Here is a 24,534-nt window from a genome sequence, read left to right as displayed (position 1 = left end):
CATTCTATCATTTTTGAGATTGTACCCCAGTACTGCTTTTCCCACCCTTTTGTTGACTATGAGTTCTACTCCATTTCTTCTAAGGGATTCTTGCCCACAGTAGTAGATATGATGATCACCTGAATTAAATTTGCCCATGCCTGCCCATTTTAGTTCGCTGATTCCCAAGATGTCAATGTTCAATCTTGCCATCTCATGTTTGACCACCTCCAGATAACCTTGATTCATTGAGCTTACATTCCAGGTTCCTAAACAATATTGTTCTTTACAGCATCGGACTTTCTTTTCACCACCAGACACATCCACAGCTGAGTGTCCTTTCGGCTTTGGCCCAGCCGCGTCACTCTTTCTGGCGCTTCTTGGAAATTCCCTCTGCTCTTCCCCAGTAGTATATTGGACACCTTCCGACCTGAGGGGCTCATCTTCCGGTGTCATCTCTTTTAGCCTTGTGATATGTTCCATGGGGTTTTCTTGGCAAGAATACTGGAGTGGGTTGCCATTTCCTTCTCCAGTGGACCACATTTTGTCAGAACTCTCCGCCATGACCTGTCCGTCTTGGGTGGCCCTGCACGGCATAGCTTATGGCTTCTCTGAGTTACGCAAGCCCCTTCACCACAACAAGGCAGTGATCCATGAAGGAGCACATCCTGTATATACGTGTAAATAAACCTTGTATCACAGGAACACTATCAGTCTCGAGTGACCTTCTAAGGAAACTGAACCTTTGGTAAGTGCTTGAACCTTTGAAACTTCTCACCATTCCGAAGCAGGGTACACACACATTACACTGCTTTGCTGTCCTTTTCTGAATGGAGGGAAGTCACAGAGCAAGCATTTATAAGGCAATTTCATTTAGAAAAGATAAAGAGACTTGTGTTTTATAGTATTTATTTATTATTTATTTAAATCATTTTAAAGTTGCTTTTCAGGGCTATGCTCCCACAAAGCAACATACAAGACCACAATCAGAAACAAGATATAACAGCCACACTAGGTTCTCAATTGCACCGAGGCTTCTGCTCACAAGCAAACATGAGTAGAAGCCCAATTCAGACCTTCTCCATCAACATGGAAAGGTTATGGACTGAGCAGGCTGAGATGGGGACATTAACAGCAGGGCTTGCATGAGTCCCTTAGCCCCATGACTGTTTTATCCCTCTCATAAACAGGTTGTATACCTGCTTATGGGGCTTACATCTCACTTATTTTACATACATCTCTATGAAGAAAAATGCCATTATGCTAACTGTCTAATTAATGAAAGCTACCCAAGAATTTCAGTAGAATTAAGAAATAGGTATGAATCCATGCAACCAATGTACTCAGGTGAGATTAAAGCTTCATGTTGATTGTCCAGGATGACCATGAAACTACTGAGTAAATAAGTGAAGAATACATGAAACACAATACTCGAGCAGTCCTGTTAAACATAGTGAGATTGCGCTGGAGGAAATACATTGTTGATTGCTGTCTGACTTATCCAATTCCTTGATTTTTTTGTGTGTGTGCATTGTGAAAAGTCTGGCAACCTTAACCTAAAAACTTTGTGTGGGGGGTGGGTGGGTTGGTGGGAATAAAATCAAATGCAAATAACAGTTTAGAAGATACCTCAAGGGAGAAACAGGTTTAGTTGATGAGGCTTGTAAGACTTTTAATTACAGTAATTATCAGGCTGTACCTACATAGGTCAGAACTCATTAGCAAAAATATTAACATGACTGTTTGATGTACTCATCAGTTTATAAAATCCCAGACTGCAACACAAAAACGATTACACATATTGGCACCATTTTACAGATGATGCGTGTTCTCTACGCTTTTTCTTTTTCCTTTTGGGGAGCTTTTTATTAACTGTGTTGCCATCTTTAAGTCAATGGTAAGCTTCAAGAAACCAACCAACCAACGTCCTAATTTCATTCCCTTACTTTAAAATTCTGTAGCTAAAATTCTACTGCTTAACAAAGTAATAGCCTGAAACAGTTTCTAATCAGCTGCATGCTGTAGTGCTCTGACGCAGCCAGAATTTCTCTAGGGCTTTGGAAGAGAGTGGAGTGCATGCTAAGGAGGAAAAGACTGGAAGAAACTCTGAAGAATGCTACCTGGTTACTTATCTACTCATTCAAATGGTGATGATAACACACTGTCCCTAACCAAAGTGGGGTTAAAGTCAGGCACCCATTCTCAGCTCCTTTCTAAGTACCACACTCTTCTTGTCAGATTTATTTATTTATCTAGCCAGCCACTATTCCATTGCTGCGTATGTCCCCTTTGAGTATCACAAGCACAACAGCTGTGACAAGCAACATCAAAGATATCTGGTGGAGGCTGGTTGGGAAGAAAAGACAATTTTTTACATAGCTCTGTTAGGGAAAAAATAGAAATAATGCATGGGTTGTCAAACTGCATATTGCTCTGAACTAGATGCCACTGGATGTGTGTGGCTTCTGCAGAAAAGAGCAATACCACATTTCTTCCTCTCTCCCTTACAACATATGGGGAAACAAAATGCACAAGTTGACATTATTGCCTCCTCTTCTCCATGGGTGGGATACATCATCGTGAGACTCCAAGCGGAAGGTACTGCTTGTGAAGCAGGACTTCCACATCCTCTCCTCACCCCTGCAGCAGCGCCCCACCCCCATGCATCCTCCAAATTTGCTCCAGATGGTCATCATGTGCCATTTGCCACTGGACATGGAAATTTACAGCACTTAATTTCAATATAGGATTGAAAGGCTAAAGAAAACCTTTGTTCAGCAGAGAAATTTAGAAATGTTAAAAAGTAAAGAAAAGCAAAACTGAGCAGTTCCTCTCCCCAGAGGCCACTGTTATAGATCAGCCAAAAATTTACCCTCTTGGCTGATTCCCAAAATTTGAAGATTCAAAGCCAAAAATATCACGTTGCACCAAAGGGTGTCGTTTAAAATTCATATCTATGAGCTCCAAAACTACATTCCTTTCATAAAATGCTGTTATTGTGCATGGAAACAATTCAGCAGAGATGCAAAGGCAGAGAAAAGCTCAACTGCCTTTTGTTCTTGTTAGTGCTGCTACGTAACTTTACAATCTATCCTAGCCACATGGGTGGAAGATTTTTGCAGGCGTTACATCCCACATGACCACAGTCACATGAACACAGCACCATGAATATAACGGCATGATCATAACTATTGCCCCACCAGCCCAGAATCTCCCCCCACTACCACCTTTCCATGCTTTCCAGAAATGTCTGTAAAAGAGAAGCTTGCTGTATGCATATAAACTATTTTTGTGATCAGGGACCCTGTGTCTCTACAACTGTCTTTAGACCTGATGGGATGAAGAAACACCCAGTGGTTGATTCCCCATTTTTTTAAATATAAAATTCAGATTTATGTCCTAGGTGCAACCAGAACACACCACTGTGCTCCAGGAAACCCCCTCAGAACAGCAATTACAACATGCCACTGAAACACGCTGCTTGTCATGGGGCTTGGCTCACTCATGAAGGGAGTTTCCATAGCAGTTCCACAGATTTCTGCACACAACTGGGTTTGTGCAAATAAGTGGCTTTCATATGATTCCACAAACAAATGTTTGGTGGCCTCCACATGGGGGCCATACCATTCAAATCAGCCCTAGGCATTTACCAGCCCAGCCTTGCAGTATTAGGAGCATAACATTTTCAGAATCCACGGACTCTGGGTCTGCCCATAAGTATACAGTGGTGCTGGTGCCACCACTGAATAATATCCCTTGGAGACAGATTCAAGACATGTTCAGGCAAAACTGAGTTTGTCAAGGTCCTGTGAAAGTGGTTTTCTAATGTGCAAGGGAGCATCCTTTGGCCCCCAGAGATCATCTGAGGGGACACAGGATTGTTCAGATTCCCCCATCCAAGGTCGGAGATAAGTGCTCTGACCACAGAAGGAGCTGGAAATCCAACTCCCTCCTCTTCACAGCTGGCGCAGAGAGAACTGCGCAAACTACCCTCCACGGTTAGAAAAGCAGCCTCTGAGAATGTGAAAAGAGGGCATTTCAGTGGGTGGGGAGGAGAGGAGACTGGAGAGGCCAACATATCGGCTATCCTGAGGCCTCTCCAGCCTCCTTCCCTCCCCCTCTGAAGTGCCCCAGGCAGCGAAAAATGCAGGGCACGAGTGATCTTCGCCTCCATCACTCCTCCTGCCCTGCTTTGGATGACTAGAAGCCTCCGAGTTCAGGAGGCTTCCAGTCATCAAGGGTGCAGTCAACAGGATTACGCCCGAAATTATTTAAAGGGTTATCTTGCTATCAAACAACTGAAAGAGAAAAAAGTTACCTTCATGTGTGTTGTTACAAAATAGCAAACTCCTTCAGTCTTTTGCTACCATTTTACAGCATGACTTCACTGAGAAAAGGCTTCCAAAGAAATTGTTCTGTAATAAAAATGATACCATCATTTGCAACAATAACGTGTTATCCTGAAACACCATATATTTGTGTTAACCTTGAGAAGGAGGATGAACGTAATGGCTGCATTGCCCCAACTGCTAGGGTCACAATACTGCACTCTCTCACGGTTATTGTATTCAGTCTATCATTTGAAGTATAACGTATCATTCATACAACAAATATATGCTCTATCCTGGTACATTACTGCCAGGCCCTAGATATTTCTCTACACAGGTTAAATTGCAGAGGTCCACTTCTCTTTAAGTTTGCAGGTATTTCTTGAAGCTCCAATATTTTGGCCACCTAATGCGAAGAGAAAACTCCCTGGAAAAGACCCTGATGCTGGGAAAGACTGAAGGCAAAAGGAGAAGGGGACGGCAGAGGATGAGATGGCTAGATAGCATCACGGATGCAATGAATATGAACTTGAGCACGCTCCGGGAGAGAGCGCAGGACAGGAAGGCCTGGCGTGCTATGGTCCATGGGGTCACGAAGAGTTGGACACGACTGAACGACTGAACAACAACAACTGATATGTTCCTGGTAAGAGATATTAAGAATCCTACTAGGGAAGTGACAAGGATAAAGTGCTGCAGATCAAATACAGAGATACCGCAGATAGTTTTAGTGTTTGAACTGATTATCAAAAGTGTCTAATGTGCCAGAATTCACTACAAAAGTGATTATTATTACTCTAAGCAATTAGCTAGATGGTGGTAGCTTTTGTCACAAGTTAAACATGGTCTTTCTCCTCAACTACTACTGTATAATTAAAAGCAACACTTTCTTTTAAGTTCCACTTGCCATTGTATGTGAAATCACTTTAACCACCTCACCAAAAATAGCTGAACTTCAGGAAAAACTGCATATGCTATGTATAACCTGAGAATTATTTCTTTAAAAGACTCATCGTATCCATTCAATAGCTAAGGCTAGAAATAGCCTAGTCTTGAAACCTTTCCTGACGTCCAGATACTAGTCTTCCTGGAAGTCTTTATATGTCTTCTCCTACAAGCATAAAATAAAGGGCATTTTAGAACGTTGCTGCTATAAAAATGTTCATATAATTTATCTGTGTAGTGGATGGGAAGCTATTTATTAGCCCAGTCACAACAGCTTTAGAATATATTTGGTGAGGAACATCACTTTTAGTTGTGTTCACCCTCTGACAGGAAATGCATTTCCATATTTGAATGTAATAACTAATCAGTAAGATGGCTCAATTAATTAATATGACAAACATTTAAAATGTAAAATTGGTCAATTAAATAGTGATGTCCCCTGTGAAAGAGTATTCAGTGCTGATGATGGGGGAAGGGAGATGTAAATATCTAGATTCAAGCACTATGATATACAACTCATATGAGCCACTTTAATCCCACCAAGCCTTATGTTACTGAGAAACTTACCACAGGTGTGCTTGACCCTTTCCCCTACTGACTTATAAAAGCAGCCGTGGGGGGAGGGGTGGCTAAGTGGGTAAGGGTAGTGGTGAACACCTCTTTACAATAAGGTATGATTCCATCATGCCTAAAAGGGGCAGTGGTGAGGCCTTTGTTGAAGAAAACCTCCCTGACCCCCCCTCCCAATCTTAGGTAACTTCCGATCAGTTTTTATTTTTAAAGGACACAAACACAGCAGGACTATATCCCAGCAAGACTATCTGTGGGAATATCATGCTATACATAAAATGTGCTTGTGACCTACAGAATATGCACTTAGTCACACTGAAGTCATCCTAATTTATACCAGTGAGACTGACTTGGCTCAGACCCAGCTGTTTGGCCTTAACTGCATTGCTGCCCAATGATTTTCTAAATAAATTACGTATGTTTCTCAGTCAAGCGAAATCATCTCCATTTAATATCCAGACACCATCAGCTGCACTGAAATATTTTCTCTTCACCTGAAATTAATGTATGGATGCAAACTGGTAAGAAGTGGAGAAGAGGGTCTGCTTTGGTTTAGGCTCCCTCTTATTGAGCAGCTTACTACATTCCTGTTTGCCTGGATTTAAGTTACAGTTTGCTTGTGAAGGACTGTGTAACACAGTTTATCTGTTTGGAATCACTGGAGTGTGCGCTGTGGAGCTCCTCCTTAGTGCAGCATGTCTGTGCCAAACGGATAGTGACACTAGCTTAGCAAGCAAAATCTTGCAGCTTTTGTGCTTCATTGTAGTACTAAGTGGGTTTCCAGACCACCCATTTCTCTGCCCTGCCAGCATCAATTTTCTCTTTAGGCGCAACCTATATGCCACAGTCAATGCAAATACATTATATAAGTGGATCTTATTACTTTTGTGTGGCCTGACTCCAAAAAACAAGCATACTGGTTTCACTGCAGGACTTTCTTACAAGGTTTTATCATGGTGTTGTTCCGTTATTCCAATCTCTTCTTTTCTATGTCCTCCACTTTTCTGCTGAAATAGTGCCAATGCCTAATTTTTTCCATTTTCTTCCCCTCCACACTTTCCATGCACCACATCGTTGCATGTTCTTTGTATTATTTTTTTTGCTTTCCCTGTTTGTTAAGTGTTGTAAGCCCACTGTTACCATGTATGTTCGACATGAAGCAGGATGACTGTAAATGCAATATCAGGTTGCATGGTACCTACTGACGTAGGGTGATCTTTCAGGCAAAAAAGTGGTACTCATTGGAGCATTTGTAAGTAAATTTTGAGACATCACCCCATGTTTATTTTCCTAGACAGGCTTTGCACTGTTTGGATGCAAAAGGGTCAGTAAGGGCGCAATCCTATACAGATAGGCGGCAGCCTCCGAACTCGGAGACGACTGCTTATCCAATGCAGGGCAGGAGAAGCACGGAGGGGATCATTCCTTCCGTGCTTCTCCTGCCCTGCATTTTCAGCTAGACAGCTGATTGCAGCTGTCTAGCCGTGGGAGGACAGAGCAGGGGAGGAGGCTGCTGTATGACACATTGGATGTGTCGTACAGGCATTTCTGCCCTCCCCGCCCCCAGACACACCCCTTTTCAGACGCTCCTTGCTCCTCTTGCGAGCACAGAGGATGGGGCTGTTCCACGCTGCCTTGGAGGCAGCACGGAAGTAGGGAGAGGTTGGTTCTCCGGGAACCAACCTCGGAGCATGGGCTCTGAGATCAGTTCCTGGATAACAAGATATCCTATGGCCATCTAGCCACCGTCTAGCGGCCATAGGATTGCTCTCACCATGTATTTCCAGTTTTGGTGTACTCAAAGGCTGAAAATTAAGTAGGTGAAAACATCATATGATCCCATAGCTTTGTCTATTATACAACATTTGCAGTCATTATCCTCTGCTCTCTCGTGATTATCCAAGTAATTTCTCCCATCTTCTTCCCCATGATATTCTCCTCTATCCTTTCTCAATGACTCACACCTTCACTTTTCTCCTTCTGTTTACAGCTGTCTTCACCAAGTTCCTCCCCATCACTCCCTTCCCTTCTGCCTGCCTCCTCCCTTCTGCCCCTCATCTCACATTTCTCAAGCCATCTTCTGCAGATCCTGGTTCAGTTCTCATGAACTCTACTATTTCCCAATTCCTGGCACCTTTCCCTATTCTCCTCATATTCCAACTCAAAAATGTCAATCGCATCTCTGCTGTTTCTTCTGTCTCCAACTGTTCATCTGGAAAACCTTGCAGAGAGCATGCTCCAGTTACAGTGAAGCTTTGGAACTGGGTTCCAGTATGTGCAGAACCCTAAAGCTTTAACCTGAAAGTCCTGCTATTTTAAAGGTTCATTTAAAGAGATGTATCCTTTGTGGATTCCTCCAGATGTATTGGACTACTACTCCCATCATAGCCAGCCAGCATGGCTGGGATTTGTACTACTTGGAGGACACCAAGCTGGGGAAGGCTGTTCTGTCACAACCACTGATAAAAACCAATGTTGAAATTATTAAGCAATTTCTATTGAACTCAGCTGATTTTTTAAACTGAATGACCATAGGCCTTTGACTTGAAAACAGTTGTTTCTAAGACTGATTATACTTGGCTTTTTTCCTACTAATTTGATTAAGGTTTAATTGTTTATTAAGCAATAGGCAATTAATATGGATTGTTATATTAAAGATAATTCATTAAACATCGCCTTTATGTGAGCATTATTATCCTAGTCTGTTCTCTCCACAGCTTCTTTGCAATACCTAGGTCTGCCAAATTCTTGGGTCGCTATGTCTATCACTTGCTCACATTCGTGCCATTCCCTTTTCCTGCTATTGCTATTTTAAAGTATCCAGTGAACCCCATCACTATTTGTCCAGGAGCAGTCTAGAAATGGCAGCATAGGCTCCATCAATGCAGCATCAAAAGACAAATATTGGAAGTCTCATGTTAGCAGAGACATCTTTTGGCAAAACCACACATCCTAGTTCAAACAAGAACCCCCAATTACATCCTCCTCCTTATCCTTCATGTTTCAGATCCCTGACCCCTCACTCACTGAAGAAAAGGAACAAGGAAAAGGAACAAGAACCCCCAATTACATCCTCCTCCTTATCCTTCATGTTTCAGATCCCTGACCCCTCACTCACTCCTCATCCCAGCAGAGGTGCACCCTCAATTTTATTTAACACATTTGATAAAAAGCATCCAAAGGTGTATATAACTTAGCATAATTGTGTGAGGCAGATTAGTCTGGACAGTGGCTTGCCCAATGAACTTCACAGCTAAATAGAAACTTGATCCCAGGGCATTCTGGTCTTAAAGCTCTACCCACTACACCACACTGGATGGAGTAGCTTAATTCTAATCTACATTTCACAGGCCATTAGATATCCACCCAGAAATACTTCAGAGCACCCAACCGCGAGCACAGAATCACCAGGTACACACTGCAGATGAGCACAGCTCAAGTTTCCTAGATGCCAAAACAGTTGGCTGACTTTTTGGTCCTTGGAGCAACCACAGTAGCTCAGAGGTTAAGGTGGAACAAAAGAGGCTCCTTGCTTTTTCTCTGCTACCCGAGTATAAGGCATCCCTTGAGGACAAGCCCCTGCTAATGCAGCAATTTTGTTACTTGGCTTCTGGCTGTCTCTTGCCTTTCTATCCATGAACTGCAGTAGATGGGTTACAAACATAAGAGTAGCTGGCATGCAAAGTACTAGAGCAGGTCATGCTGCAAAGGAGGACAGAGATGCAAAAATAGCCTCCATCACTCTTCCTACCCTGCCAGCAACAACCTAGTAAGGCTTAGGATGAACGGAGGGCTCTATCATTTGAATGTCTGTCCCATTAGATTGCTTTCTAATATATATGTGTTTTAAAATCTCTTTTTCCTCTGCTGTACTTGCTAGTATCCATGGGAGAGCAGCACTTTATATAATGTTGATGCCAGTTTCAATCTGAAATTACCATGCCTGAAGTTCAGGTTTGTGCTGTTTTATAACCTATAACATGCTTTTACATGTTGAGCAGAACTGCTCATAGGAAAATATGCTGTACTTGGATGTGATAAAAAGTGTGTGTATGTTGTAGCTTATCTATGGGAAGATAAAATAAAATAAAACATGGTAGACTTCCAGATTTATTAACAATAACATTTGGTGATTAACATGCTCAACACGTGTTTTTTGGAAAACTGTTAGTACAATTCCAGTAATTCACAAGTAATGTATTTGGAAGTGCTTTAAGATTTCAACTCACCTTACTCTTAATGGCACAATTTCACCGGGCTAGATACAGCATTTCAAGATAAACCTGAGAAAGCTTCTAGCAATCTTTTATGGACCTTTCCAGAAATGTGGGCATGTCTGAATACATCAGGGAAAAATCTAGACTACTCTGGATATATGTTGTTGATACACTGACCTACATTGTACCCAGACACTTGATTGTGCAGTAGATGGGTTACAAACGTAAGAGTAGCTGGGATGCAAAGTACTAGAGCAGGTCATGCTGCAAAGGAAGACAGAGATGCAAAAATAGCCTCCATCACACTTCCCGCCCTGCTGGAAACAACATGGCAAGGCTTAGGATGATAGAGGGTTCCATCATTTGAGCCTGTCTAACTTGCTCTCTCCCGTGGTGGAAGGGACAGGGGTTGAGAAGCTGTCGGATGCAGCGGGTCCACAGCCTCTCCCCACCCCACTCAAAACATATCCATTTGGATAAAGGAGCAGTTACAGAAACTCTGGGGGAAGGCGACCATGTTGTACTTGAGTTCTTGGTTCTAAGGGAAGCAAAAGCCGAGTGTAGTCAAACGTGTACCCTGGATTTTAGGAAAGCTGATTTTAATAAACTCAGAACAATGATCAGTAAGGTCCCATGGCAAGCGACACTAACGAGAAAAGGAGTCCAAGATGGGTGGGAGCTTTTAAAAAAGGAAATTCTCACGGCACAATCACAAACAATTCCAACAAGAAGAAAATGTGGAAGACAACAGAAGAAGCCAATGTGGCTTCACAAAAAGCGCAGGGATTACTTGAAAACAAAAAAGGACACATATAGGAAGTGGAAAGAAGGCCAGGTAACAAAGGAAGAGTACAGGCAGGTAGCACAGAATTGCAGGGAAGGTGTCAGGAAGGCTAAAGCTGAGAACGAGCTGAGGTTAGCGAGGGATGCTGAAAACAACAAAAAGGCTTTCTTCAGCTACATGCATAGTAAAAGGCAGAGGAAAGAAATGGTGGTTCAGCTATTAAATAAGGATGGCAAAACAATAACAAATAAAAGGCAGAGGTGCTCAATTCCTACTTTGGCTCAGTCTTCTCCCAAAAGAGGGTCTATGACCCCCCTGGCAAAGGCGAAGTACAGGCTGAAGGGGCAGGACTGCAGCTTGAGATCGATAGGCATATGGTCAAGGAACACCTAATTACTTTGAATGAGTTCAAATCTCCAGGGCCAGATGAACTGCATCCTAGAGTAATAAAGGAACTGGCAGAAGAACTCTCAGAACTGCTGTCTATGTTCTTTGAGAAATCATGGAGGACCGGTAAAGTGCCAGATGACTGGAGGAGGGCTAATGTTGTCCCATTCAAAAAGGGTAAAAAGGAGGAACCTGGGAACTACAGACCAGTCAGTCTGACATCAATCCCAGGGAAAATTCTGCAGCAGATGCTAAAGCAATCCATCTGGAAGCACCTTGAAAACAATGCTGTGATTACTCGAAGCCAACATGGATTTGTCAAGAACAAGTCCTGCCAGACGAACCTGATCTCATTTTTTGATCAAGTAACCTCCCTTGTGGACCGTGGGAATGCTGTAGACATCATATACCTCGACTTCAGCAAAGCTTTCGACAAAGTGCCCCATGATATCCTGATGAGCAAACTAGCTCAAAGTGGGCTAGATGAAACAACGATCCAGTGGATCCACAGTTGGCTACAGAATCGGACTCAAAGAGTGCTTCTCAATGGGACCTTCTCAAACTGGGGAGAGGTAATGAGTGGGGTACCGCAGGGCTCAGCCTGGGCCCGGTGCTCTTCAACATTTTTATTAATGACTTGGAGAAGGAGGTGCAGGGAATGCTGATAAAATTTGCAGATGACGCAAAATTGGGCGGGATAGCTAATACTTTGGAAGACAGAAACAAAATTCAAAGTGATCTGGATAGACTGGAGCGCTGGGCAGAAAACAACAGAATGACATTTAATTAATTAAATGACATTTAATTAATTAGGGATTAATGCCAAGTTCTGCACCTAGGAAAAAGAAACCAAATCCACAGTTACAAGATGGGGGATACGTGGCTCAACAACACTACAAGCGAGAAGGATCTTGGAATTGTTGTCGATCACAAGCTGAATATGAGCCAACAATGTGATGTGGCTGCAAAAAAGGCAAATGCTATTTTGGGCTGCATTAATAGAAGCATAGCTTCCAAATCCCGGGAAGTACTAGTTCCCCTCTACTCACCACTGGTTAGGCCTCATCTGGAGTACTGTGTCCAGTTCTGGCCACCACATTTTAAGAAGGATGCATACAAACTGGAGAGGGTTCAGAGGAGGGCAACAAAGATGATCAGGGGACTGGAAACAAAGCCCTATGAAGAGAGACTGAAAGAACTGGGCATGTTTAGCCTTGAGAAGAGGACTGAGGGGAGATATGATAGCGCTCTTCAAGTACTTGAAAGGTTGTCAGAGAGAAAGGACAGCATCTTTTTGATCATCCCAGAGTGCCGAACACGGAATAATGGGCTCAAGTTAGAGGAAGCCAGATTCCGGCTGAACATCAGGAAAACCTTCCTGACTGTTAGAGCAATACGACAATGGAACCAGTTACCAAGGGAGGTGTCAGGGTGGAAACTGAGCCCATAGAACCCCAGAGCAGTTCTGATTCTGAGGAGGAATAGCAATCTGTGGGAGAGGAGCTCGCTCATCTCTCACAGGCACAGCAGCTGGCAGAGATTCCTCCTGCCAGCATTCCTGAGATAGTGACCCTGGCAGTGAGAGAGTGCGGGAGGGGGGCTTGCTAGATGCTCGATGCAGACGCAGGGAGCAACGAGCGAAGGAGGGCACGGAAAGGAGGCATAGCACCTGTTTGGTGCGCAAGCAACGGTCGCATCCCATGGACCCAAGGGAAAGAGGGAGGAACTCTCTCTAGCCCATAAGTTCAGGGTCTTCCTGTGATTCTCCTTCAAACGGGGACCAACTGCCTAACCCAGAGCATAGGCTACTCGGCTGTTCATTGCTTAGTCGCTGGTGATTAGCATCTGAAAGAGTCATTAAGTTGTAAAAGGATTAAAGCCTTGAAAAGAATCCTTTTGTCTGTGTCTTGAGTTGGCTATTGGAGTAGACTGAAAGAGGCCGGTAGGGCGCTCCTGACAGGAGGTAGTGGGCTCTCCCACACTGGAGGCATTCAAGATGAGGCTGGACAGCCATCTGTCAGGGATGCTCTGACTTGGATTCCTGCATTGAGCAGGGGGTTGGACCCGGTGGCCTTGTAGGCCCCTTCCAACCCTACTATTCTATGATTCTGTGATTTTCCCCCTTTCCAAGGTCAGAGTCCTGACCTGTGGGGAGGGAGCTGCCACAGAACTTTCGGTGGAGCTGGGGTGTGTAAGGAGGCTTGGGGTGTATGAGGAAGATCCACAGGTCAAGCTCTGTCTTTGGCCTTAATGGGGGGGAGATCTGCTGCATCCTATGTCCTTCACACACTATCTAGAGCTCACAAGATTGCTCTCTTGGTCTCTCTTTTCTCTCTCTCATAGGTCATGGGAACCAGGCTTTTAATGGGTTAGCCATTAAGGGGGTTTGGAGGCAGGTTATGTACCTTACACTAAATGTTGAGTCTTTACAACAGGTGGGTTTAACCTCTTTCGGCCCAAGGGCTGCATATAGAGAAGCTCTTGGACGGGGCAGGGGGGGTGCATTCCAATGGTGAATGGGGCTGAACATAGAAGGGACAAGGACAAAGACACCAGAAATACCAGTACATTTTAACTTAGTGCCAGTAACCAAGCCCTAGGAGAATAATTTCAACCTTGGGAAATTGGGGAGAAAAAACTGCAAAAAGGCCAACAAACCACCAAATGATTGGTGGTTGGAAGAAATGGGGTGGGGGAAGGGGACATGGCCATCTGGGCAACCCCAGAGGGCCAGATAGCGACTGCAGGAGGGCCAAATTTGGCCCCCAGGCCTGAGGTTCTGCATCCCTGACTTACAATGTATCAGCACAGAATTCAGTCCCTAAACATCAGGTATTTTTATTTAGAGAAATATCGAATTGAAATGCTTGTATTTTTCCCAATTTTATAACCTGCCTTACAACATAGAAAGGCACTTATGTTGATTTAAGGATATATTTTATGTACTAATTACAAATACACAGAAAAAACAATTTTCAGATTAGTGAATTTAAATTAATATAGTAATAGTAAAATTTATCCTAGCTTCTCTCAGCTGTGGAATTGATGTACATTTTAGATAGGAAATGTACTGTTTGTTGTTGTTCAGTTGTTAAGTCATGTCCAACTCTTCGTGACCCCATGGACCATAGCACGCCAGGCCTTCCTGACCTCCTCTCTCTCCCGGAGCGTGCTCAAGACGTTCATATTCATTGCATCGGTGATGCTATCTAGCCATCTCATCCTCTGCCGTCCCCTTCTCCTTTTGCCTTCAATCTTTCCCAGCATCAGGGTCTTTTCCAGGGAGTTTTCTCTTCACATTTGGTGGCCAAAATATTTGAGCTTCAGCTTCAGTATCTGTCATTCCAATGGGCACTCAGGGTTGATTTCCTTTAGGATGGACTGATTTGACCTCCTTGCAGTCCAGGGGACTCGTAAGAGTCTTCTCCAGCACCACAGTTTGAAAGCATCAATTCTTTGGCGCTCAGCCTTCCTTATAGTCCAGCTCTCACAGCCATACGTTACTACTGGGAAAACCATAGCTTTGATTATATGAACCTCTGTCGGCAAGGTGATGTCTCTGCTTCTTACTATGCTGTCTAGGTTTGCCATAGCTTTCCTCCCAAGGAGCAAGCATCTTTTAATTTCATGGCTCCAGTCACCGTCTGCGGTGATCTTGGAGCCCAAGAAAATAAAATCAGTCACTGCTTCCATTTCTTCCCCTTCTGTATGCCAGGAAGTGATGGGGCCAGATGCCATTAAATATGCATCGCTGTAAGTTTGAGAACTCATTGACACAGAATATACGCACTGGAAGAATTGCCTTACTTATGTGCATCCAGTAATAAAATTAAAAGCCATGTGGAAGACATCAGTCTTCAAAGCCTTTTTGAACACTAAGACTGAAGGGGCCAACTGTACATCATTTGGGAAGGAGAAAGCTCTACACAAAATGGAGGCCACTATTGAGAAGGCCTGTGAAGGTCTGAGGCCTACAGAGGCAAAGGGAAAAAAGATCAGATGTAGAGGCCTGGAACATTTGTGTGGGGGGGGTATCCCTGAGAGGTGTAGTTTCAGTTTCCCAGTTAAGTTTCAGTTTCATTTCACCAGTTAAGTTTCATTTCTTCAGGTCTGAAGCAGTACTTTCAGTTTTGAGGGAGGATGGTATATAAAGGGAGAGTCAGAAAGACCAGAGCAGAGTTGAGGAGACCAGAGCCTAAACACAGAGCAGGAAGAAGCAGCCTGGAAATGTCTAAGTGCAGCTAAGGTAAAGGAACTTGCATTTTACAACTTTTAATTACTCTTAATGCCTTTTGTATCACTCAAGGTATTTGTGTAAATACCTTTAGTTGTGATTTGCTAGCTTTAATTTTACCAGTAAACTGTTGTGGTTAAACCCCAAGTGTCTGGTGTGTCAAACACCCCACATCTACAGCCTAAGCCCCATGTTATTGGAAAGGGGAAAGTAAAAGAAAGAAGGTGGGACTCTTAAGGAGGCAAGAGATCCTTAAGGAGTTACTCAGGGGGTCCAGGTCATAAATGCCTGCAAATCTAACCAATCTTAAAGATGGGTCAGCAAGCAAGACCTCTGAAGCTGATCTCACAGTATGGGCTGGTTCATACAGGTGCAGGTGTTCTTTCTAACACCCTGATCCCAAACCATTTAGAATATAATCATTCATTAATCCTTTTTTCAAAACGGAAGCAAATATAATGTAGGCATTTTTCAATATGATAGGGTACAATTAGTCAAATTAATGAGCACCTCAGTAGTAAGTGATTTCATATATTATATGTACATAAATGAAACTGAAATTGTTTAGTTATTCATCTCAGCCAATAAAATGACATTATGCATTTAAACAGTTTAAGGTAATATTGTTGTACAACAGTAGGAAAGCAGGCTGGGATATATCAGAATTACCAGCAACAGTACAAATTGTAACAATTACTTTTTCATTCCAAATGGATATCCTCTCAAAGAAATGTGTTAAAAAATCCTAATCCTAAACATGTTTATTCAGAAGCAAGCCCTGCTGACTTACCCTGCTACTACTGAATGCACTCTACTGAGCAGGCCACAGTTCCTGAACAGCAGGCAGGGGCAAATCAGGGATAGATGGCACCATATTACCAACCTCCTGTAGGTGGGACCTCAGCTACTCCACTATGACCACCTGGAGGGCATGCTGCAGGGCATCCAGGATTGAGATGGGACAATCCTGGCACATCAGAAGATCACCACAATCTTATCCAGCAATTCATGGAACAGTCATCAGCATTGTACATGTCAGGGGTGCATGTCCACTGATATACCACCTGGAGGGTGAAGCCAAGGTAGTCCACAACACTGCTAGCTGTGTTTGCAACACTGAAGTTGCAACAACCTGCACTCCTACAGGGAGAGATCTCTCTGTATTCATCTCTCATGCATGTTACCCTGTCCTGTTCTCTATTCCCTATATCCCTGCCCTGCTCAATTCCCTTGTGTAAATATCCTCAAATTTCCCCTTTCAGTTTCATGTTCCTACTTCCCTTCCCTGCCCCACTTACTTTTTTCAGTGGCAGTCTACAGTTGGGGACCTGGAGAGGGTATTCACACACCATGCAGGTGCAACATTATGGCAATGGTATACTACGAGTAAAGTGTGTGTGTACACACACACACACACACACGCACAGAGCTAAAGAAGACTATAGCCTAGGCAGCTGCCACAGAGCAAGGACATACCTTGTCACAACTCAACCTTGCAGAACTGCCATGGACACCACATGGCAATAGCCACAGACTATGAAGAGACAGGAACAGAGAAAGAAGTAGGCAGTACACTGGCTAAAGAGCTACATGGTGATGCCAGGCCATTGCAGAACACCAGCTTGTCTGGCAAAACTTGCTTTATATTGGATGTTGTCTAGCTGGCATCAGTGCAAGTGTTTGTTAGGAATGCCTCAGCTGCGTTGCTAGCCCACACTCATGGAAACAGATAAACAGAATAGGGACACATGGAATGAAATTTCACTAGTCCCAGCAGATCACACATATTGGTAAGTATTTTAGTTGTTTATTAGATTTATAGCCCAGCTCTTACGCTCTAAGGTATCAGCAGGACATGAATCAGGAGTCTTCTTGCCTATACCATGATGGTTGTAATTCGTGTCTGTCTTCCTGTCTGCAACCACCTTGCATCCTGCTTCAGCCACCTTGGAGAAACACCAGGGCAGTGAACAACATTGACCGGGACTATGCCTACTTTGTGGTATTATTTGACCCTCTGGCAAAGAGTTTCAGAAGCTTGCTGGCAATACTGGGACTTGATCCTGTTGGTATCCCTTCCAGATCTTCTTCAGCTGTCTATACCCCAGCACTGATAAGGTACTTCCCCTAGTCCCATCTAGCACATGAACACTGGTAAGTAATTTAGTTAATTTTAGTTAATTTACATTTTTAGCCCAGCTCTTATACTCTAAGGCAGGGGTAGGTAACTTGTGGTCCACCAGATGTTTTGATCTAAAACTCCCCTCAGCCCTCACAATTGGCTGTGCTGGCTAGGGCTGATGGGAGTTGCCCTAGACCAAAACATTCCCCCCACACACACATTCTAAGGTATTTGAAAGTTCCTCCCAGCACTTTATTTTATTTGGGATGTATATTTCCTTGTCTTTCATTTATGCAGCCAAATCTTAGTTTCTCTTTTCCATGTTGCCTAGGTAATAACAGCCCATTAGCTATTAATCGCCCTTCAGCGTCCACACATCATGGTCAGATTTGCTCAGAGAGATGGAAATTAGATCTTTTTGCAACCGTTAATTTGAATTAGCATTTTATTTTATTTATGTAGCTATTTATAGGCCACCTTTCAAACTTCCCAAGGCGGTTCACAACATGCTGAAAGACAGAATTTCATTGTGCCATAAAACTACAACCTAAAAATATTATAGTATTATGACAGCAGATTTAAACAATATCAGCCAAATAAAATCAGTATAAACATTAAAGAGCAGCAAAGAATAAAAAAAATTAAACAGCAGCAGTTAAACATAGGGCATTAAAATGTCAATTAAAAGCAGTTTTAAACAGTCTTCAAAGACCATTTAAAAGTCATTAACGTTAAGGTCCATATGCAGCTGCCTAGCGACGCAGTCCCATAATAAGTATGGGGCTGTAATGCTTATGGAAGATCTATTCTGATCCAGGTCAGGCTTGGGCTAAGTATAGGGAGTCCACCTATGGTGGCCATGTGTCTACTTTACAGAGAACAGTCCTCTATTCTAAGGTGTCCTCTATTTGAAGGTTTGTCCAGTCGAAAGCCTTTAAAGATAAAGAACTGTAAGAAGGGAGGGAGCACAGGGGCCTTGAAGTAGCCCAGCAAAAGTTAGCACCAAGGCAACAGCTAACTGAGCAGGCATACAGGTCACAGTCTTCCCCACTATGGTCAGATGTGTTGTATGTCTATTTAAATTATAGTAATTATTTCTAAATTTGCATCTATAAATGTAAGTTAGCATCTGCACATGTTATGTAAATCTCTCTCCTCTCTTTTGGTGATGAGTAACCCTGGATAGTATCCAACAGGGGCTGTGCGCGCACAGCCAGGCCCACCACGCCCCAGTCCACGCGCAGCCACAATATAGTGCTTTCAGGGGCAAGCCAAAGTGAGCAAAAATGCTCGTTCCTGGAAGGGGCGCAATCTGCCCTGTCCAGAAACCAGTGTTTTCATTTGTCTCAGGGCTTGCCCCAGGAAGCACTATATAGGGGCCACGCACAGACCTGGGCTGATGAGGCTGGACATGGGAAAAACCGGAGCCGGTGGGGTTGGACACGTGCATACAGGCCCCTAGTGGAAACTACCCACAAAGTACATCCCACAATGTCAGCCTGTGACTCTATGCAATGAAGAGACTATAAACTTTACACTTTCTAAGGGCGCAATCCTACGGGGATAGGCGGCTGCCTCGGGATTCGGAGGCAACTGCCTATCCAGTGCAGGGCAGAAGAAGCATGTAGGGAATTGTTCCCTCCGTGCTTCTCCTGCCCTGCATTTGCAGCTAGACAGCCGATTTCAGCTGTCTAGCCACAGGAAGGTGGAGCAGGGAAGGAGGCTGCCGGACGACACATAGGATGCGTCGTACCGGCATTTCCGCTTTCCCTGCCCCGGAACACCCCATTTTGGCCACTCTGTGCTCCTGTCAGGAGCGCCCTAGCTGCCTCTTGCAGTCCCCACCAATAGCCAACTCAGGACACAGACGAGGAATTCTTTCCGAGACTTTATTCCTTTATTACTTTATGACTCTTTCAGATACTAATCACTAGCAACAAAGCAAGGAACAGCACTGGGGAAAGACAGCAGAGAAGCCTAAGCTCCAGGTAAGGCAGTTGGTCCCCATTTGAAGGAGAACCACGGGAAGACCCTGAACTTATGGGCTAGGGAGAGATCCTCCCTCTTTCCCTTGGGTCCTCAGGACGCGACCGTTGTTTGAGCACCAAGCGAGCGGAGCGCCTCCTTTCGGCACCCTCCATCTGTCGTCACTCCTGTCAAAGGCTCCTCGGAGGCCTCTCTCAGTCTAATCCAGTAGCCAAGTCCAGACCCAGACAAAGGGATTCTTTTCAAAGCTTTATTCCTCTTTTACAACTTAACAATTCTACTGTTAGCAACTAGATATGAGCAGCAGAGTACCTATGCCCTAAGTTGGAACAGTTGGTCCCTGTTTGAAGGAGAATCACTGGCAGACCCTGAACTTATGGGCTAGGGAGAGTCCCTCCCCTTTTCCCTTGGATCCTCTGGGCGCAACCGTTGTTTGCGCACCAACCGGGCACTACGCCTCCTTTCCGCGCCCTCCATTTGGCGCCGCTCCCTGCGTCGGCATCGCACATCCAGCAAGTCTGCTTCCCATGCTCTCTCACTCCCAGAACTGCTATCTATGCTAGGAATGCCGGTGGGAGGAATCTCTGTCAGCTGTTGGCCCTGGGAAGGATGAGCGCGCTCCTCTCCCAGGAGTGGCTGCTCTTCCTCAGAATCGGAACTACTCTGGGATTCTATGGGCTCAGTGTCCACCCTGACAGCTCCCTGCATCTCCGCCAAGCATCCAGCAAGCCCCCCTCCAGTGCTCTCTCACTGCCAGGGTCACTATCTATCCCAGGAATGCTGGCAAGAGGAATCTCTGCCAGCTGCTGTGCTTGTGAGAGATGAGCAAGCTCCTCTCCCACGGATTGCTGTTCTTCCTCAGAATCAGAACTGCTCTGGGGCTCTATGGGCTCAGTTTCCACTCTGACAGCTCGTCTTCCAAGCATGGAGCTTGGGGCCGTTCTGCGCTGCCAGTAAGGCAGCATGGAAGAGGGGGAAGGTCAGTTCTCCAGGAACTGACCTCGGAGCACGGGCTCCAAGGTCAGTTCCCGGAAAACCACATATCCTATGGCAGTCTAGCCACTGACTAGTGGCCATAGGATTGCTCCCTCCACCTGGTATGAACCCAGGTTCTTATTTCCAGAAGTCCCAGGCCTCTGAACACAACGTTGGCAATGCAACTGATAAAGAACCCCAATACAGGGAAAGAAAAAAGAAAAATTAAAGAAACTAAGAATTATTGATACAACCAGGTGTTTTGTTTTCTGTTTTTTATTTACCCCTAAGACAAATAAGGTGTTCTCCCCTTTCCAAAAGGTTAAAGTCTGTTTAAAATGAGGAGGGTGTAGAAAAGAAAGGAAATTCATTTTACTCACCCTAAGTGGAAACAGATCTACAATAACAGCTGTGTATAAAAGGATTTTCAGCCCAGTTTGTCAGCACACAACAGCTAAATTTACCCTTAACTTGAGATATTTGCACTTCTGCTCACAAAGCTTCCGTAATAGGCTGCCCAGCCATTTCAAGAACACCAGCTATCTTATATATTGCATAAGTACAGTCCTGCATGAAGATGTGAGACAGCAGCCACTCTGAATGTTTCCTGTCCAAAAAAACATGCAAAACCAACTAACCTTCCATCAGAATTAAAGGATATCCTCCTAATACTTCACAATTCTGCCAGTTTGTTACTCTATCTTCAACATATTACCTCCCTTTCCTAAATTTTCCATACATGAATCCCACTATAAATTGGGACCTTTGGCTTGAATGGTTGGAAAAGAAGCTGATGATGAAGTGATGAAAGAAGTTAACCTTACCACCAAATAGGCAAATTTACTACATTTTGCAGGCAGAAGTACACCAAAATTTCAAAACTTTACCTGACACAAAGATACAATAATGATTATGGCAACGTAAAGGTAGCGCTTACCAAGTACTTTAAACAATGCCAAACCATCGACTTTGAAGTATACCTTTAGGCAAGCACACCAAAAGGAAACAGTCAGTACTGATGACCATCCTACCTGTTTACAGCACCTTATAGGTCATGTAGACTTGCAAATACACATCACAAGATAAGGGCACAAATAATACAAGGATGTTCTTTAGCCAAACCCTGAAAGCAAATTTTACAAGAACCCTAGAGGATCCTCACCAAAATACTGGATACTGTTTGAGCAAATGAAAGGTCAGAAAGACATGCCTTGTTAATAGAGCAAGAAAGCCTCTACACCAGTGGTAGTTAATGTGGAGCATACAGGCACTACTGCGTCCCTGGACCCCTTCCATTGTAGCCACCATGGTCCCTACCCCTTCCACTTTTTTTTTAATTAACACATTTTCTTATCAGCAGCTAGAATCGCTGTCACATAGACATCTGTAGGTACTGAAAACTCTGAGTTTAGGAGTTGGGCCTCAGACCCCACCTCTGCCTTACACTCAACCTTTTGGGCAAGTTATTCATCTTTACCATGCATCCCGTGGCAGCCATTTTGTGGTAGTGCCCAGGACAGTTTCTCAAATAGCCACACGTGTCCATGAGCCCAAAAAGGTTGCCTACCCCTGCTCTACATAAATAGAGACTGCACAAACACTCCAGAAGTGTCCCAACATCAACCAGTTAAAATATGTCAAAGTAGCATTTGCAACCAATCTCCAAAAGCCCAGAAAATGTCCATGATGACAGCACAAGTAACCTGCTACAACTCTGGAGGATCCTATCCTCACAGAGGCAATTGTCCTGCCAGAGTCAGAATTTGCTGCAATTGTGGGAAAAGAAACCACTGTGCAAGAGCCTGCAGATCACCACAGCTTACACCACATGTTCACAACCAAGCCCAAAGCCAAGTAACTGCTCTTCAAGCGGACCTTCGAGAGGAAGACAACACATATGTTTACACAGTATTTCTACAGAAACAAGTGCTTCAAACAGGATTGTCTACAGCATCGACACATTTTCATATAAGGACACAAAACTTAATTTTCAAGTGACACTGGCGCATCAGTGAATATGATGACTCAGTGTGCATATGATGCATTGCCTTCAAGCCACCCGTTGAAGGCACAGTATATATATAAATATATATCCCTATGAAACTCCAGAAACATTATCAGTGTGTGGCATGTTCAGAGCCAACTTTGCCTTCATGGACATATCTGTTGTGATCCCATTGGATGTGGTGGGGCCTATGGCACTGATACACTTCTTAGTTACAAGACAGTTAGTGGTGATGACTGATTCAAGTCATCCAATAAATACATCCCGACAGATTAACTCAAAACCTCCAAACTGGTGATGAAACTTTTAGAGGAACTGGAATCCTAAAAAGCAAGTATTTCACATTCTGTCACATTTCTGACCCTGTTGAGCCAGTGGCTCTACCACACAAACACACTCCTTTCCACATCAGAAAACTAGTTGAAGAACTAGCATATCTAGAAGAGTTTCCCTAATCAAATCTGGACATATGCCTACCCAGTCAAGCCACTAAGCAAGAGACACACATTACTCTCATTGTTAATGATATCAGTGCAGATTTGAACATGGCAAAATTCTTCTCCAAACTTGACCTTATACCTGGTTACCAAAAGCTGGAGCTCTATCCAGAGTCCAAGTACAACTTTTCAACCTCATGTTGGCCTTTGCTGCCACAAGCGCCTCAGTTTTGGCATTTCTTCTTCAGAAATATTTTAGAATACTATCCGTGAAGTTCTAGTGGACTTCCAGGAGCCATTAATGTAAGTGATGATATCATGGTCTTTTGAAGAGCATGATATTTGATATGAAGCTGTCCTAAAATGACTGCATGAGGAGAACCCGACATTAAACCAAAGCAACTGTGAGTTCTAAAAACGCACTTTAGAATTCTTTGAATTCATCTTCTCTAAAGCTGACCCCCCAAAAGTAATGGTGATACATAATGCTGCCATACCTCCTAATTCTACTGAAGTTCAGAGCCTGCTAGGCTTTGCAAGCTGTTGTGGTCAATTTATACCAAGTTTGACTATAATCTCAGCCTCTCAGAGATCTCACCAAAAAAACTCAAATATGGAAATGGTCAGAAAAACATCAAACTGATTTTGTTGTTTAAAGAACGCATTTGCAAGTGATGTATTCATGTTATACTTTGATCCGGGCATGAAGACTGAACTTGTGATGGTCTCCCCTGTCCTAGACCTAATGGTCTAGGACAGATGTAGGCAACACGCAACCCAGAGGCCACATGCAGCCCCTGGGCCTCTGGTGCAGTTCCTGCTGCTCCTGTTGAGCTGCCAAAATGTGGCAACAGCAAAGTTGACTGGTTGCCACCAAATGTCAGCAGCAAACTGCTACGGAGGCTTAAAAAGGGGCACTTTAGCTTGGAAACACACAAACCATCCTTGTCACTGGAGGCTCAAGTGGACACAGTGACTAGTAGCTTTTACCAACTTTGGTTAGTATGCCAGCTATGGCTGGTACACCAGCTACAACCATTCCTAGGTAGAGGCAGCCACAATGCATGGATCATTGTGGATAGTCTGGCTATAACGATCCATGCATTGGTAACCTCAAGATTGGATTACTGCAACGTGTTTTATATGGTGCTTCCCTTGAGACTGGTCCAAAAAGTGCAGCTAGTACATTGTGGGGCAGCCTACCATAAGCATGTTATACCTTTATCCAGAGAACTACACTGTTTTCCTATATATTATGGGCTACGTTCAAGGTGACGTTACTGGCATATAAGGCCCTAAAAAAATTGGGACCAGGCTATCTGATGGAGCACCTTCCCCCATATCAGCCTACCCCATTCACTGAGACCCACAGATCAGGGCCTCCTGGTTGTCCTGTCGGCTGCAAAGGTATATCTGAGAGCAACCGGGGGAGGGTCTTTTCTTTTGTGGCACTCTGCCTTTGGAATTTTCTCCCTGCTACAGTGCGATAGGAACCATCCTTGATGGTGTTTAGGTGCCCATTGAAGACTTATCTGTATACCCAGACAATTGCTGATTTTGACAGC

The 24,534-nt window shown here is 44.0% G+C and overlaps 1 protein-coding gene across 4 annotated transcripts in view; it reads right to left on the bottom strand.

Moving 5' to 3' along the window:
- Nucleotides 1–24,534, bottom strand: part of ATG10 (autophagy related 10) — a 202,950-nt gene that overhangs the window by 155,446 nt on the left and 22,970 nt on the right. For all 4 annotated transcript variants that reach the window (XM_084833587.1, XM_084833589.1, XM_084833586.1 and 1 more), the window contains one exon: nucleotides 4,298–4,394. In XM_084833587.1, coding sequence (XP_084689713.1) covers nucleotides 4,298–4,303 — 6 coding nt within the window. In that variant the 5' untranslated portion in view covers nucleotides 4,304–4,394. The remainder of the gene's footprint in view (nucleotides 1–4,297; nucleotides 4,395–24,534) is intronic.

The sequence above is a fragment of the Heloderma suspectum genome, chromosome 2, assembly GCF_057233095.1.
Source record: "Heloderma suspectum isolate Gila_16-S chromosome 2, 16-S_ref, whole genome shotgun sequence".
NCBI lineage: Eukaryota > Metazoa > Chordata > Lepidosauria > Squamata > Helodermatidae > Heloderma > Heloderma suspectum.
This window is presented reverse-complemented; position numbering and strand designations above follow the sequence as displayed.